The sequence below is a fragment of the Lepidochelys olivacea genome (genome assembly GCF_965140295.1).
Source record: "Lepidochelys olivacea isolate rLepOli2 genome assembly, chromosome: 3".
Lineage (NCBI taxonomy): Eukaryota > Metazoa > Chordata > Testudines > Cheloniidae > Lepidochelys > Lepidochelys olivacea.
The window spans coordinates 66,020,657-66,035,751 of NC_140413.1; the positions used below are offsets into that span (position 1 = coordinate 66,020,657).

A 15,095-nucleotide genomic window follows, 5' to 3' on the forward strand; every position below is an offset into this window, starting at 1 on the left:
GAGGTATTGTTGCAACACATGGCTCCAACTTACTTCAATTTTAGGGCTTAACATCCTCAGTTTAACTCAGTGGTTCTCAAACTAGGGCCACCGCTTGTTCAGGGAAAGCTCCTGGCAGGCCAGGCCAGGCCAGTTTGTTTACCTGCCACAGCTGCAGGTTCGGCCGATCTTGGCGCCCACTGGCCGCAGTTTGCCGCTCCAGGCCAATAGGGGCTGCGGGAAGCGGCACTGGCCGAGGGATGTGCTGGCCGCCCTTCCTGCAGCCCCCATTGGCCTGGAGCGGTGAACCATGGCCAGTGGGAGCCGCAATCGGCCGAACCTGTGGACACAGCAGGTAAACAAAGCAGCCCAGCCCGCCAGGGGCTTTCCCTGAACAAGCGGCGGCTCTAGTTTGAAAACCACTGGTTTAACTTATCCATTAGGCAGAAAGCATCTAAAAATGTTGTTTCATAGAACAGTAACTCCATACGGTCACCCGAGATGTTACAAAGTACCTGGGAGATATTACATCACACCATAACTGAGCACATAAGTAGTTTGTATACTGTAGAGAGTATGTAAGTTTTCTGTATCCTGGAGGTAGCAAGTTCTTTCCTTTCCCAAATGTGTGTTTCAATGAATGTATCTTCAAATAATGACATATTAGAAAAGACATATGGATACATGTCTTTTTATAATAAAGGGCAATAATATACGTGCTCAGTTAATTTCAAAACTAGATTTCCTTCCAACAGGGCAAAAGGTACCAGTTTTGGCCCTGGACTATGTATATCAAACATTAGAATTTCTAGAAACAAAGTTGTTTGTGTTAATATTATCTTAAAAAATGCAGTTAAGGTTTTCCTCTCGATGACCTGGGAAGCAGCAGACTTGAGAGGAGTTTTGTTGGGAGTATAAATGGACAGCTTGGAGACGTTAGGGTTTCCAGTAGCAGGCAGAAAATTCTAATTTGCTTCAGGCAAAATCCTGAACTGTCTTGTTGCTAGACATTCTTGTCCCAGTTACCATCCCCAGAGTACCTGCTTCAGAACCCTACAACTACTGGCTCCCAGAAGGTAATGCCACAACACATGAATGGTTTATTATGTTATCTGAACCCCTTTATGTAATTAGAGCTTAATTGCATATACTAAAAATGCTTCAGTATGTAGAGTTACGTATTTCTTTAGAAAAAAAGAAATCAAGGGAATCAACTGTGTCGTAAGGTAACTGAGAAGCTAAAGATGTAAATATACTTATCAAAAAAGGCATCTTACAATAAGTTAAGATTATGCTCTCTTTACTAATTAAAAGATTTCACCACACTTCAAAATGTCCCATCAATTGCTACTTCAAAAGAGGATACCATACTTTTATGGCAAACTAAGAACTACAGGATGAACTGAAAAAGTTACTCACCTTATGCAGTAATGATATTTTTTGCGATGGATGTCCTGGTGGGTGCCCACTGCAGGGGTGCTTGTGTACCTGTGCTGCTGACTGGAGAACTTTGGAAGCAGTGGCCATTAGGCCTGCACATGTGCTGTCTCTCCTTGTGCTGTGCCACAAGTCTAGTCAGCGCGCACGGGCTAATACCCATCAGCTCCTTCCCTACCGCAGAATCATTTACAAGAACTCCACAATATAGAGGGGATGAGGGCAGGTTGTGGAGCACCTATAAGGTAACATCTCTAAGAACCATCGTTACTGCACAAGGTGAATAACTTCTTCTTTTAGTGTCCCTATGGGTGCTCCACTGTAGGTGACTCCTGAGCAGTACCCCTTCTGGAGGGCCAGGACTTCATAATTGTGTCAGTAGAAGATGACAGCACTGTGGGGCCGAAGATGGCATTGGAGGCAGAGACTCGAGTGACTGCATAGTGTTCTGTGAAAGTGTGGACTGATGCTAGTATCACCACTCTACAGATCTCTGAGACAGAGACATTCTTGAAGGTGACAGATGAGGACATTGACCTTGTGGAGTGTGTATGAATAGGGCCTGGAAGGGTCATGGTGAGATTTTGGTAACGCTGTCTGATGCAATTCAAGACCTATTTAGAGAGCTTTTGGCTGAGATTGCTGAGCCCTTGGATCTTTCTGCGATGGAGAGAAAAAAATCTAGGAGACTTCCTGAAGACCCTTGTCCTGTCAAGGTAGAAGGCCAGGGCTCTCCTGACGTCTCAGGTATGTAGTATAGCCTCCCTTTTGCCTTGGTCAGGTGTAGGATAGAAGATTGGAAGGTGAATCAATTGATTCATGTGAAATGGAGAGATTACCTTAGGGATGAATTTTGGATGTGACCGGAGTGTAACCTTGTACGGAAAAAAATATTGTGGCGCTCTCTCCTATTCTTCTGGCCGAGGTAATCACTACTAGGAAGGCTGTTTTCATTGTCAGGTACGTCAGCGAACAGGTGGCCATAGGTTCAAAAGGAGGCCTAGACAGCCATTTCAGTACTAGGTTTACGTCCCACGTGGAGATAGAAAGTTCAGGTTGAGGAAAGAGGTTTACTATATCCTTGAGGAACCTTTTAGTGGTTGAGTGTGACAGCATTGAGTACCCCTCTACAGGTTAGTGAGCTTGGAGCATACATGAGTTGTTGGATCTGCTGGCACTGTGGGGAGAGGAGGCTGTGTAGTCCCAGCTCCGCTCCAGCCGTAAGAACTTCAATACCTACGGTCACATTTCTCATGGCACGTTGGATAAGGGCTATGAATGGGACATAGTGCAGCACTTTGTGAAGATAAAGGAGCTGAGGCAGGCATACCAGAAGGCAAGGAAGTCAAACAGTCCCTGTGGTGCTGAGCCGAATTCCTGCTGCTTCTAGGAGGAGCTGGACGTCATCCTTGGCAGCAACTCCACCTCTGTTGCCAAGAGCTCCGTAAAGGAGGTTGAGTTGGAGGATAATGTGGAGCACAAGACAGGGTCATCGAGTGGTGCGGTAAGTCAGGACCTCTTTTCCACTCCGGAGGGGTCTAGCCAGTCCCCGCAGTCCGTGTCTAGCATGCATGATGCAGGAGAGGGAGCTCTGGTAAGTGATCTTTTTGAGTTGATGCCCCTCAATTATATGAGGTAGAGCTGTTCTTTGCTTTGTTACACGCTTCAAGTGGGTGAAGGGATAGAAATGTACAAGACTAGCTTGTGTTTGTGTGTGCTTCACATTCCCCTGTGCAGCTAAGCAGTGTAGCAGAACTGTTGTTAATGCACACCGAGATTTCATGGGAATCTTTCCTGGAGATACTCACCAATCCTTTGCTGAAGGTTCCTTGGCAGAGGTGCTTTGTTCCTTCCCCCCCCGTAGGAAACTCCTATGTCAGTCAACAATCACTTATGCAGGAACCAAAGTGGCACACAGGCAAGCAGCATAGGGACCTGGTCTGAAGCCGCAGACATGCAGGAGATGCTCCCTTGCTTACCCTCAGGAATGAGATATCAGCTTCAACGACCCCCTGCCTGTGGAAAACGTTGGCAGAATTTACAATATTGTCCCTAGTCATCTGCACGGATACCCTTAAAAAAAAAACAGGATCTTTTGCCCCATCTTGAGCACCACCACCTCCCCCCAGGCCGAACTCATCATGCTTAGGGCGTTCACTTAGCTGTGTATTTGCCAAGGGACGATGAGAAACTGATTCATATTTTTAAAAAGGTGCATTTTACTATAATGATTCAAGGCTGTGCATGCACTAATAATCATGATTCTATTTGTTTCTTGTGATTCTGCAGATGTTCTTGTGATTCTGCAGATGTGATTCTGCAACTTCCTACACACTGGCAGAGCGCCTCCACCAGATAAGGAAGCAACCAAGGAGGAGCAAGGAGGACATTTTGAGAGGTGCTCCAATCCTCAGAGGCCAAAAAACAACACAGGGCGTGGGGAGGGACCCTGAAGGGAAAATTTAAAATAGAAAGGAAGGACAGAAAGGAAAGTGAGGAGCGCATTGTAAAGGGCCAGGAGCAGGTGATAAAAGTGATGGAGAAGCAAACAGAGATGTTGAAGTCCCTAATCACACTCCAGGCAGAACACGTGTGCTCTCCCTGCGCTGTAGCCAGTACAGAGCTGCTTTCCATGCCCTCCACAAACTCCTCCCACCACATTCCTTGCAACTTCCCAGAGCATCTTAGTTCCCTGTTCACTTCCCCCCTTCGGGCAGCTTCCAAAATGATAGTTGGACTTACACATAGCTATATGAGCCTACACTGCCCTTCACGGTTATCTCCCTTCCCATCCAGCATTTTGTATGTGTTGTTAATTGGTATTTAATAAAAACATACTCTCTGAAAGATAACCAATCTGTATTTGTCTCCTACACACAGTATTTGCTGCTGGAATTAATACACAGTGGCAATTTGATCATCTGTTGAGTACAAATCATGATCAGGAATCAAAGTTTTCATGCAAGGCAGCAAGTTAAAGCATTGCAGAGTGCTGTATAGAAAGACCTTACTGGAGCTCATTCCCAAAATTGTACCTCAAAGCCTCTGATTCAGATAGCACCCCGCTGTGCCCCTCTACTAGCCCTGGTATCTGGCTGCTCAAAATCAGCCACCCAGCGATCTGTCTCAGCGCTCCACCTGGGGGGGAAATCTTTTCACCCTTAGCATCACAAATCTTATGGAGCACACAGCAGGCTGCTATGACTATGGAAATATTTTCCTCATTTAGGTCTAACCTGCCATAAAGGCTGTGCCAGCGTGCTTTTAATCTGCCAAAGGTACATTTTATGGTTATTCTGCACCTGCTCAGCCTATTGTGGAAGCGCTTCTTGCTGCTGTCTGGGTTTCCTGTGTAAGGCTTAATGAGCCATGGGAGTAAGATCCTATTCTAGGATCGCTATAGGGATTTCAACATTCCCCATTGGAATCTTCTGGTCTGGAAAGAAAGTCCCTGTTTGCAGCTTCTATACAGGCCAGTGTTCATGAAGATGCATGTGTCATGCACCTTCCCAGACCACCCCACATTGATGTTAGTGAAACTGCCACAGTGATCCACAAGCACCTATAACACCATAGAGAAATACCCCTTTCTACTGATGCATTCCATCGCAAGATGGTTCAAAATTGGGATATGCATGCCATCTGTTGCCCCACCACAGTTAGGGAATACCATTGTAAAGCTATCCAGTATTTCATGCATATTGCTAAGAGTCACAGACCTTCGTAGCAGCATACGATTAATGGCTCTTCACACTTGCATTAATACAGCTGCAACAGTGGACTTCCCAACTCTACACCGATTTGCTACTGACTGGTGGCAGTCTGGAGTTACCAGTTTCCACACAGCGATCACCATGTGCAGCTCTCCTTTTGTTGTCCTTGTGCCGCAGTACTGGGGCAAGCTCTACACACAGTTCTAGAAAGGTGGCTTTCCGCATCCAAAAGTTCTGCAACCACTGCTCACCATTCCAGACATGCATAATGATGTGATCCCACCACTCAGTGCTTTTTTCCCAGAGCCCAAAAGTGATGGTCCACCATGTTCAGCTGCTCTCTGAATGCCAAAAGTAATCTGGTGTTTTCTTTCCATGGCACACAGCAGATCAGGCAGCTCTGATTCCTGTTCAGATTGGGTGCTCATAATATATTGCATGACCAGATGTGTTCATAACACTGACTACAACAGTAGAGAGCAGTGCAGGATCCATCCTTTCAGACACAGATGGTGGGTGCACAGTAAACAGGGGTTGTTGAAAAATGCCATGAAATGCAGTCGGAAGCCCATGGAATGATGAGATGGAAAAACTGCGCCATGAGATATTGAGCCCGCACCCATGATGCACTGTGATCCACTCTGCCTTCCCATAAGTCCTAGCTGCACAAGGTGGTGAGTAGCACAGTGGGATAGCTACCCATAGTGCACTGCTCTCTGTTGATTCTCTAGCACCAACTGTGGACATGCTCTGCCGACAGAAGGAGCCTTGTGTGAACAGGCACAAACAATGTAATTATACTGGTTTTTGATTGTCAGTGTAACTTGTGTAGACAAGGCCTAAGAGAACTTAGGTATAATCCTGACTTCAAGGGAGGTGTCAGTCTTCTCGACAAAGAGCTTTGTGCCCTCAAAGGGAAAGTCCTCAACGGTAGACTGCACCTCTTTTGGTAAACCAAACAAATGAAGCCATGAAGCTCATCGCATCACCACGTCTATGGTGATGACCTAACCGCCATGTCAGCCATGTTGAGGGCAGATTGCAGCGATGTCTTTGCTACTAATTGACGCTCTTGGATAATGGCCTTAAAGGGACTTGTGATGTGCCTCTGGCAACTTTTCCAGAAAGTCATTCAGTTTAGAGTAATTTATGTAGTTGTATTTTGCTGTGAGGGCTTGGTAGTTGGTGATATGGAACTGTAGAGTGACAGAGTACGTTTTTCTGCCAAAAATATCAAGGCACTTCCAATCCCTATCAAAGAGGGCAGCCCTTGACTGGTATTGTCGGCCAAGAGAGTTGATGGCATCCACCACGATGGAATTGGGAGGGAAAACAGGAATTCAGATTCCTTGGCGGTGATATAGTATTTTTTGTCCACTCACTTGCTGGTTGGCTCCACTGATGCCACGGTTTGCCACATAGTCTTTGCCGGGTCCAAAATGGCCTCAATAATCAGGAGGGCAATAATTGAGGACGATGAAGAGTGGAGGATGTCAAGGAGCTGATGGTGGGGCATCCTTGACTTCCTTCAGTAGTATCTGGAGGATGTCTGCAACCCTTTTCGCCAGCTCCTGGAAAAGACAAAAGTTGTCTGCCAAAGATGGTAGGGGAGGCATGATGGCTTTGTCCGGAGAAGAGGAGGATATGATCCTCGATGTCATTTCCTCCTCAGTACCAGCTTCCTGTTCTTCTATCTCTTGAGGCAGTTCCAAAATCCTGGATGCTGTGGCTGAGGGGGTGTGCTTGGAAGGTTCTTGAGTGAGGCTTAAAGCTTGAGAGGCATGCTGTCGGTGCCCCACACAAGGATCCCAATATGGCCACTGGGATGGCAGAGAGAATGGTGGTGGCACCTATGGTGGCCGTACCAAGTCGATGGTGGTGGAGGGGCCATCTGTGGGTATATCCTTAGGCTCCGTTGGTAGTGAGCACCATATGGAGCTTGGGAGGAATACTGTGACGCTACCTCTTCTGGCTCACTGTCTGAACCCTCGCTAGAGAGCAGAGGGAAGGGGCATAGCATAGCATGGCAGTGGGAATACTTCCCGTGACTGGTAGAAGCTCAGTGCAGAGGTCTCGGTACTGAGAGGTGGGAACTCGGGTGCACCCAGCATGCAGAGGTCTCTGGAATGGCAGGATTCCACTGGTACCAATTGTCGCAGGGTCAGTGGTGGTGCCAAGGTTGGGGGGTGGCAGGGGGGAGACACGGAGGCCTTGGTCTACACCTGTCTTTCAGGTACCAGGCGAGCTGTCACTGATGAAGTGGACTTGCATGGACTTTTTAGAGTGTTTACACTTGTCCTTCGGTACCAATGACTCTGTGCCCATGCCCATCGGGTCTGCGAGCCTGTCAGTGGTACCAGTATCCGTTGGTCTTCGTGAGGCATGGTTGTCAGACTGAGATGGTCTCGGAGCCAGCGAGATACCAAGCAAGATGGTGATCACTTACGGCTATCTCAGGGTTCACTAGGGGGACTTCCCAGTCTCCTTTTAGGTGATCTATGAGAGGGGTCCGCAGCCTGTTTCTTCAACCCACATCTCTTAGATGTAGAAGGCTGTGAAGACTCATGTCTACCAGGCAACTGGGGCCAGATAGGACCTCTTCTGACAGAGCTCTCTGTCTTTATGGAATCTTGGCCAGAGTTGTTGGCAAAGACCACACTTCTGCTATATGTGGCCTTCCCCGAGGCAGCAAATGCACTGAGAATGTTTACCTGCAATGCCTCTTTACAGGTGTGGCACTTCTTGAAACCTGGCAAACTGGGCATACCCCTTTGAGGGGAAAAAAAAAAAAAGCAGGAAGAATATAAAATCTCTTTTTCTTAAAGGGTAAAATAAGAAAGAAGACGAAGAAACTCTACAACTAATACTATAACTAAGAGGCTAACTATAAGTATGTAAAACAAGAGAACAATAGTCTTAATGGACTGCTAATGGCTCTGTCTCTCGCCAAAGGTGGTTGAGAAGGAACTGAGGGGGCACGTTGACTAGCCTTGTGACGCAGCATGAGGAGAGAGAGTGCATGTGTGGGCCTAACGGGCACTGCTACTGAAGTTCTCCAATCAGTAGTGCAGGGATGCAAGCACACCTACAATGGAGCACATAGGGACACTACTCGAAGAAGAAATGATGGGTTTTTTTTTGTTTTTTTTTTTTTTGTTTTTGTTTTTTACACACTTTTGTATTTGCAAATAAATCACAAGAGCTGGTACATGATGAAAATACAACATATTTACTAATGATTGACATTTTATATACAAATATTTATCGTCCTATTTACATAATTTATGACTATATATTAATGCTTCCAGTTTATTCTTGGACAAAATCATCCTTTTTAATGAAAATTAAACTTTTATGGAGTTTTGGAAAACATCTGAATGAGATAACCAAAATAATTATTGCATTAATCCCAACCTTATCATTCGTTTTACAAACAGACATCATGTACAAACACTTAGGGAATGTCTACATGAACAATTACACTGCAGCCAACTGGGGTGTGAATATACCCCACACTGTTCTTGTGGACCCTGCTCTACATGTTAGCAGTCTGTTAGAGGGCTTTGAGCTAGTCGCATTTCAAAAAGGACCAGATCAAAGCATTTTAATGAACTGTTAATACACCAGCTGGGACAACATGAATAGTCAGACCATGACAGGCTAGTGCCCAGGAGCTTCACGCCCCAGCCTGCTGTGGTCCAACGTTCATGCAGGCTAGCCCTTACATACAGTGTGTGTATTTTTACATGTATGTATAAAATATATAGCATAACTATAAACAAATATTGCACTGCAAATCAATTATGGGCACTCAAGTGCATTTTAACAGGAACTTACGAGATACAAATTGGTATATAACTACTTTTTATTTAAATCTTGCACACTCACTCGTGTGGCCACATAATTTACTTATGAAAACATATCTTCTTTCATGGTTCCTCCAAAAAGCCAATCATCTATAGCTATATATGTGCTGCTCTAGACCCATACACTAAGTTATTTCAGCTTTGACTTAACTCTTAGCATCAGTCAGTCAGCAAATACCACCAATTATGCTAAATAGAGCATTAGCATGAATGGCATGGCTTTGTAAGAAATATCTCAAAACTGAAAGAAAATGGTTTTCTAACGTTATGTCTATACGTGGCACTGCTGCAGCTACGCCATAGCATAGACACTTCCTATGCCAAAAGAAGGAGTTTTTCTGTTGATGTAGGTAATGCTCCTCTCCTAGCTGCAGTAGCTAGGTTGACCAAAGAATTCTTCTATCGACCTAGCTGCATCTAGACCAGTGATTAGGTTGTCTCATAACTATGGCACTCGGGGGTTAATTTTTTCCACACCCCCTGCGTCCTTCTAAATTTTAACTGTAGACCAGACTTAAGTCTGGGGTCATTATTGTCATAGAAACAATCTGCCCTAGTCCTCCACACATTTGGAGAAGTTTAGGGGCCAAAAAGGGGAGGGAAGAAAGAAAAGAGTACTGAGTGAAAAGATGAGAAGAGAGAAGTGTTGGAAAGATAGAAACAGGATTTTGTGCTCTAATTATAAATAAGGTTGATATTACTGGGTTAGCAATTTCTGTATAAAATAGACCATGTTATTCAAGATTTTCATAGAAGATCTGACACAGGGGAATACAACTGAGCCATCAGTTACGCTATATGAAACAGACCTGTACATCTTCTGTCAAAAATATTCAGTAATTTTCCACAGGCTGTTGGAAGAATACGAAATGCAGATTTCTTCACAACAATTCAGTTTATGGGGGAAAAAATCATCTGGCTCAAAATTCGTAATTTTTTGTTCAGGATTATTTCACATACAAATTTATTATTAAGAAATTCTGAGACACAATATGATCAATCAATTGTTCAGTAAAAACCTGCCTTTAGACAAGTGAATTTCAGATGAATTTATGGAAAGTATCTGAACTTGCAAGGATTACACCAGTGATTGTTTTATATTCACAGCTGTCTAGGTTAAAATTCTATTTCTCTGATCAGTTCTTACCCAGTCACGTCTTCCAATATCTTTCTGGTAAACTTAATCCACCTGAAACAGGTACTGGAATAACAACCCCTTGTTTCTGCAATTCCCGTAAAACATCTAATATTGAATCTAATTCCACTTGAAACTTCTCCAGCTCTTGATTCTTTAGTTGGGCAAGTTTTTTCCACTTCTCAACTTCCTGGGTTTGCTGCACATCAGCAACATGTCGTGTTTGCTGCACTATCTGTAAATGAGAAGTTGGTTAACAAGAAGTATATTGATTTCCAGTCATCAGTTCACTGAACACTGTCCCTTAGTTCAGACAGTCTCTTTGCAAAAATACAGACTATTGTATTTTTAATTAAGTTTCTGATGTTAAATCCCAAAGCCCACTGCTAATTATTATATGGAAATATTTGTTCTGAACACTGGAAAATGTCCTTTTGATAGTAGCAATAAATTCCTTTAGACATTAGTGGGGAAAGGAATGGAGGTTAATACCCAGTTCAAATTAAAGAAGCCTCACAAGAGATTAGTTTATTTTTTCCAAAGCTCCCAATTAAAAGTTTGAGCACTTAAGACTTTGACAAATATTTAACACTTTTGAATATATCAGGCCCCGTGCTATTGCTATACGTTTAAAAATCTGTGTAACGAACTCTATAAATGCACCAAAAATAGCCTATAGTGACATTGCCCTGAGGCTGTTGTGGATATGGGTCTGAATGAGTTTTCACTCCTAACCTCACCAAATTCCAACAAGCTAATTTAAGCATGTTAGTGTCAAAGGAAATAAAAATCCATATGCCATTCTGAAAATGTAATGGCTATTCCAGACAGAGTATTTTAATTTTGGAATGTGCTGTATAAAGCAAAGACATAATTTCAATCCTCTGTATTAACAAGATATAAATTGCCAGTCATTTTTATTATTCATGTGTATTACCGTAGTGCTGAAGGGTAAATCTACATGGTAAGCAGCCGCCCACGGCAATGAGTCTCAGAGCCCAGATCTACAGATTCAGGCTCATGGGGCTCATACTACGGTAAGAAGTTCAGACTCCTCAGGTTCTGAAGGCCAGGAATGGGGGCTGGGTTTCAGAAACACAAAGATGCACAGCATTTTTAGCACTGTAGCGTGAGCCCAATCTGTAGACCCAGACTCAGACTTCTTGTTGTGAGCTGATGCTTATCATATAGACGTACTCAAAGAGCCCTAGTCATGGACTCTGATGCTTCTTAACATTCAATACATTAGAATGTCCCTTTTTTAGTTTATGCATTTATTTTTACTGATTGCTAGGAGTCCCATTGCAGATGATTAAATTTGCAAGTTGGGAAATAAGCAAAAAACAGACACAAAATAAACCCCACAACAACTCGTCAAAAGGAAAATTACTTAACAGTGATTGGTGTTTCTTATAGCATTGCTCCTCTTTTACTGTACAAAAAAATCCTCACTGTAAATATTGGGTCAGATTGTTTATTTCAATGGTGTTACACCAATAAAGAATCTGGCCCTATGGTCCAGACAGCAAGGCAGTAAGGAACTGCCAATCAAGTCAAAGCATAAATCACACCTGCCCACTTGTATCTAAATTAAGGAACTTTCTAGAGTTGAAAAAAAAAAAGGAAGTTACTCAGTACCTGAGGTTGTAGAGGTGAGTGGGTGGGGGCATGAGAAAGAGGAAGAAGAAAACAAATGTGTTATGTTAACTTGCTGCATTAACTTCTAAAAACTGACAGCACAGGAATAGAAATAGGGCATTCATTGATGCTAATGAAGAAATAAATTGCTCCACCATCAGGTCTTATACATTTGATAGAATAACTTTCTTCTTTAAAAGAATCTAAGTGGACAGTTCCACCCTCTCTCTGGCACAACGGGACTTCCTACCATCAGGGTAAAGCTTGCAGCAGACAGGGCTTGCAGCTTGGGGGCCAGTCCAAGACTATGGAACAATGTCCAGAGGAACTAGAACCCATTATAAACCTCACCACCTTCTTCTCCAAGTTCAAGGTACACTTCAACTTTGCCATCTCCATTTACCAAAAAAATATTCCCCAAACGAAACCACTTAATTGCACATATAATCCTCTTCCTAGGAGAGCATGAGAGAAAGAATGAACCACATGTGACAGATACTAATCACACTGCTTAATGCCTCTCTTTAGCCTCTCTCAGTTCTTCGAACAGTTTTGCCATCTAAAATGAACAGCACTAAGATGCGAAAGTGATGAGGGAAATAAAAGAACCTATACAGAATAAAGTAGAAGTAATTCTTTAGATATAAAATGATCCTTATAAAGATTACTAAGAACACAGAGGCTAGATCCTCCTATAAAATGAGGTACAGGAATCACTGAGAAATTATTTTACCTAGTTGAAATTATATATGGCTGTATGTTAGGTTTTAAAAAGAAACCTTAATTCAGGTACAAGTGGTCTGGAAGGGTTTATGCTTTGACTTCATTGGCAGTTCCTTACTGCCTTGCTATCTGGGCCACAGGGCCAAATTCTTTTTTGGTGTAACTCAATTGAAATAAACAATCTGACTCAATATTTATTGCGAGAATTTTTTTTGTTTGTAGAGTAAAAGAAAAGAAACACTATAAGAAGAAAAAAGATCCAACTCACCAAACAACCATTGGATTATACAATTGTCTAATATTTTTAATTAGCTTTTTGTGGATTTGGGATAAAGATAGTAAAGAAAGTCTATGGGCATTTTTTGTGAAAGTGCAAGGAGCATATGAGAAATATTTTGCAAGTTTTTTCTGTTTGTGTAATGTTTAGAAATTGAGCGAACATCTTATGTTGTTGAGCTCTATTTGGGATCTCAGACAACTCAGTCAATATTAAGTCCAGCCTAGTTTATAAACACACCGGTCCTCATTTTCTAAACCTAGTGTTCCTGTTTGTGCCCATATATGGCAATTTGGCACCTACAACTGCTGTCACTTTGGATTTCTAAGTATCTCATTTGAGATCCAATGTACAAGTTACTTTAATTGCCCCTGTAAATAACTGGGTCCAAGATTGCATGCACATTTTTTATGCACCAGTGGGCACAAAAAAGGAGGACGACTTTGGTCATCGGTCAAAATGTATTTGATCCCTGCAGTATGGTCTGCAATAATTTGTACAAATGCTGTCAAAAATACATAGGAGACAAGTACAGAGATGCTCTATTTTACCTGCTGAAGTTCTTGTTCTCTTTGTGCATGTCTGATCTCCATATACTTGATTTTCCTTTCTAGACACAAGAAGTGTTTCATCTCAGGACTTTGCCTCTCTTTAGCCTCTCTCAGTTCTTCGAACAGTTTTGCCATCTAAAATTTGAGGTATTTGTTATTTGTAATGAAGTAGTGTCAACTTTACTAAGTGTTGTATAAACAAACAAAGGATTTCCCATCAAAATGCATTTACGTTTCCTTTCACAGTATTTTAAATGTTAGCTCACTGTTATAATCCAAGCTTATTTTAGAGCCCAAAGGTTCTTGCCTCTTATTACTTTCCTCTATGTTGCAGAAGCCTAATCTCTAATAGAATCATAAAACCATAGAAGATTAGGGTTGGAAGAGACCTCGGGGATCATCTAGTCAACCCCCTACTCAAAGCAGGACCAACCCCAAATAAATCATCCCAGCCAGGGCTTTGTCAAGCCAGGCCTTAAAAACCTCTAAGGATGGAAATTCCACCACCTCCCTAGGTAATCCATTCCAGTACTTCACCACCCTCCTAGTGAAATACTTTTTCCTAATATCCAACCTAGACCTCCCACACTGCAACTTGAGACCATATTGCTTCTTGTTCTGTCATCTGCCACCACTGAGAACAGCTGAGCTCCATCCTCTTTGGAACCCCCCTTCAGGTAGTTGAAGGCTGGTATCAAATCCCCCCCTCAGTCTTCTCTTCTGCAGACTAAATAAGCCCAGTTCCCTCAGCCTCCCTTCATAAGTCATGTGCCCAGCCCCCTAATAATTTTTATTGCCCTCCGCTGGACTCTCTCCAATTTGTCCACATCCTTTCTGTAGTGGGGGTCCCAAAACTGGACTTAATACTCCAGATGTGGCCTTACCAGAGCCAAATAGAAGGGAATAATCCCTTCCCTTGATCTGCTGTCGATGCTCCTACTAATGAAGCCCAACATGCCTTAGCCTTCTTGGCAACAAGGGCACACTGTTGACTCATATCCAGCTTCTCATCCATTGTAATCCCCAGATCCTTTTCTGCAGAACTGCTGCTTAGCCAGTCGGTCCCCAGCCTATAGCGGTGAATGGGATTCTTCTGTCCTAAGTGCAGGACGCTGCATTTGTCCTTGTTGAACCTCAGATTTCTTTTGGCCCAATCCTCCAATTTGTCTAGGTCACTCTGGACCCTATCCCTACCTCCAGCGTATCTACCTCTCTCCCTAGCTTAGTGTCATCCGTGAACTTGCTGAGGGTGCAATCCATCCCATCATCCAGATAATTAAGATGTTGAGCAAAACCGGCCCCAGGACCGAAATCTGGGGCACTCTGCTTGATACCGGCTGCCAACTAGACATCAAGTGGTTGATCACTACCCGTGGAGCCTGATGATCTAGCCAGCTTTCTATCCACCTTATAGTCCATTCATCCAATCCATACTTTTTTAACTTGCTGGCAAGAATACTGTGGGAGACCGTATGAAAAGCTTTGCTAAAGTCAAGGTATATCACGTCCACTGCTTTCCCCACATCCACAGAGCTAGTTATCTCATCATAAAAGACAATCAGGTTGGTCAGGCATGGTGCTCTTGGTGAATCCATGTTGACTGATCTTGATCACCTTCTTCTCCAAGTGCTTCAAAATGGATTCCTTGAGGACCTGCTCCATGATTTTTCAGGGGACTGAGGTGAGTCTAGTCCCCCAGACTCCTTTTTTTAAAGATGGGCATATTTGCTTTTTTCCAATTGTCTGGGACCTCCCGATTGCCACGAGTTTTCAAAG

The 15,095-nt window shown here is 43.3% G+C and overlaps 1 protein-coding gene across 3 annotated transcripts in view; it reads right to left on the reverse strand.

Moving 5' to 3' along the window:
- Nucleotides 1-382: 382 nt before the first annotated feature.
- CEP162 (centrosomal protein 162) overlaps nt 383-15,095 on the reverse strand; it is an 89,987-nt gene continuing 75,274 nt past the window's right edge. For 2 of the 3 annotated variants that reach the window (XM_084624756.1, XM_084624754.1), the window contains exons 26-27: nt 13,320-13,454; nt 8,422-10,365 (exon numbers count right to left, since the gene is read on the reverse strand). In XM_084624756.1, the coding sequence (XP_084480882.1) occupies nt 10,147-10,365; nt 13,320-13,454 (354 nt within the window). In that variant the 3' untranslated portion in view covers nt 8,422-10,146. Of the gene's footprint in view, nt 3,433-8,421; nt 10,366-13,319; nt 13,455-15,095 lie in introns of those variants that run through there. The other variant, XM_084624755.1, reaches the window with a different exon arrangement.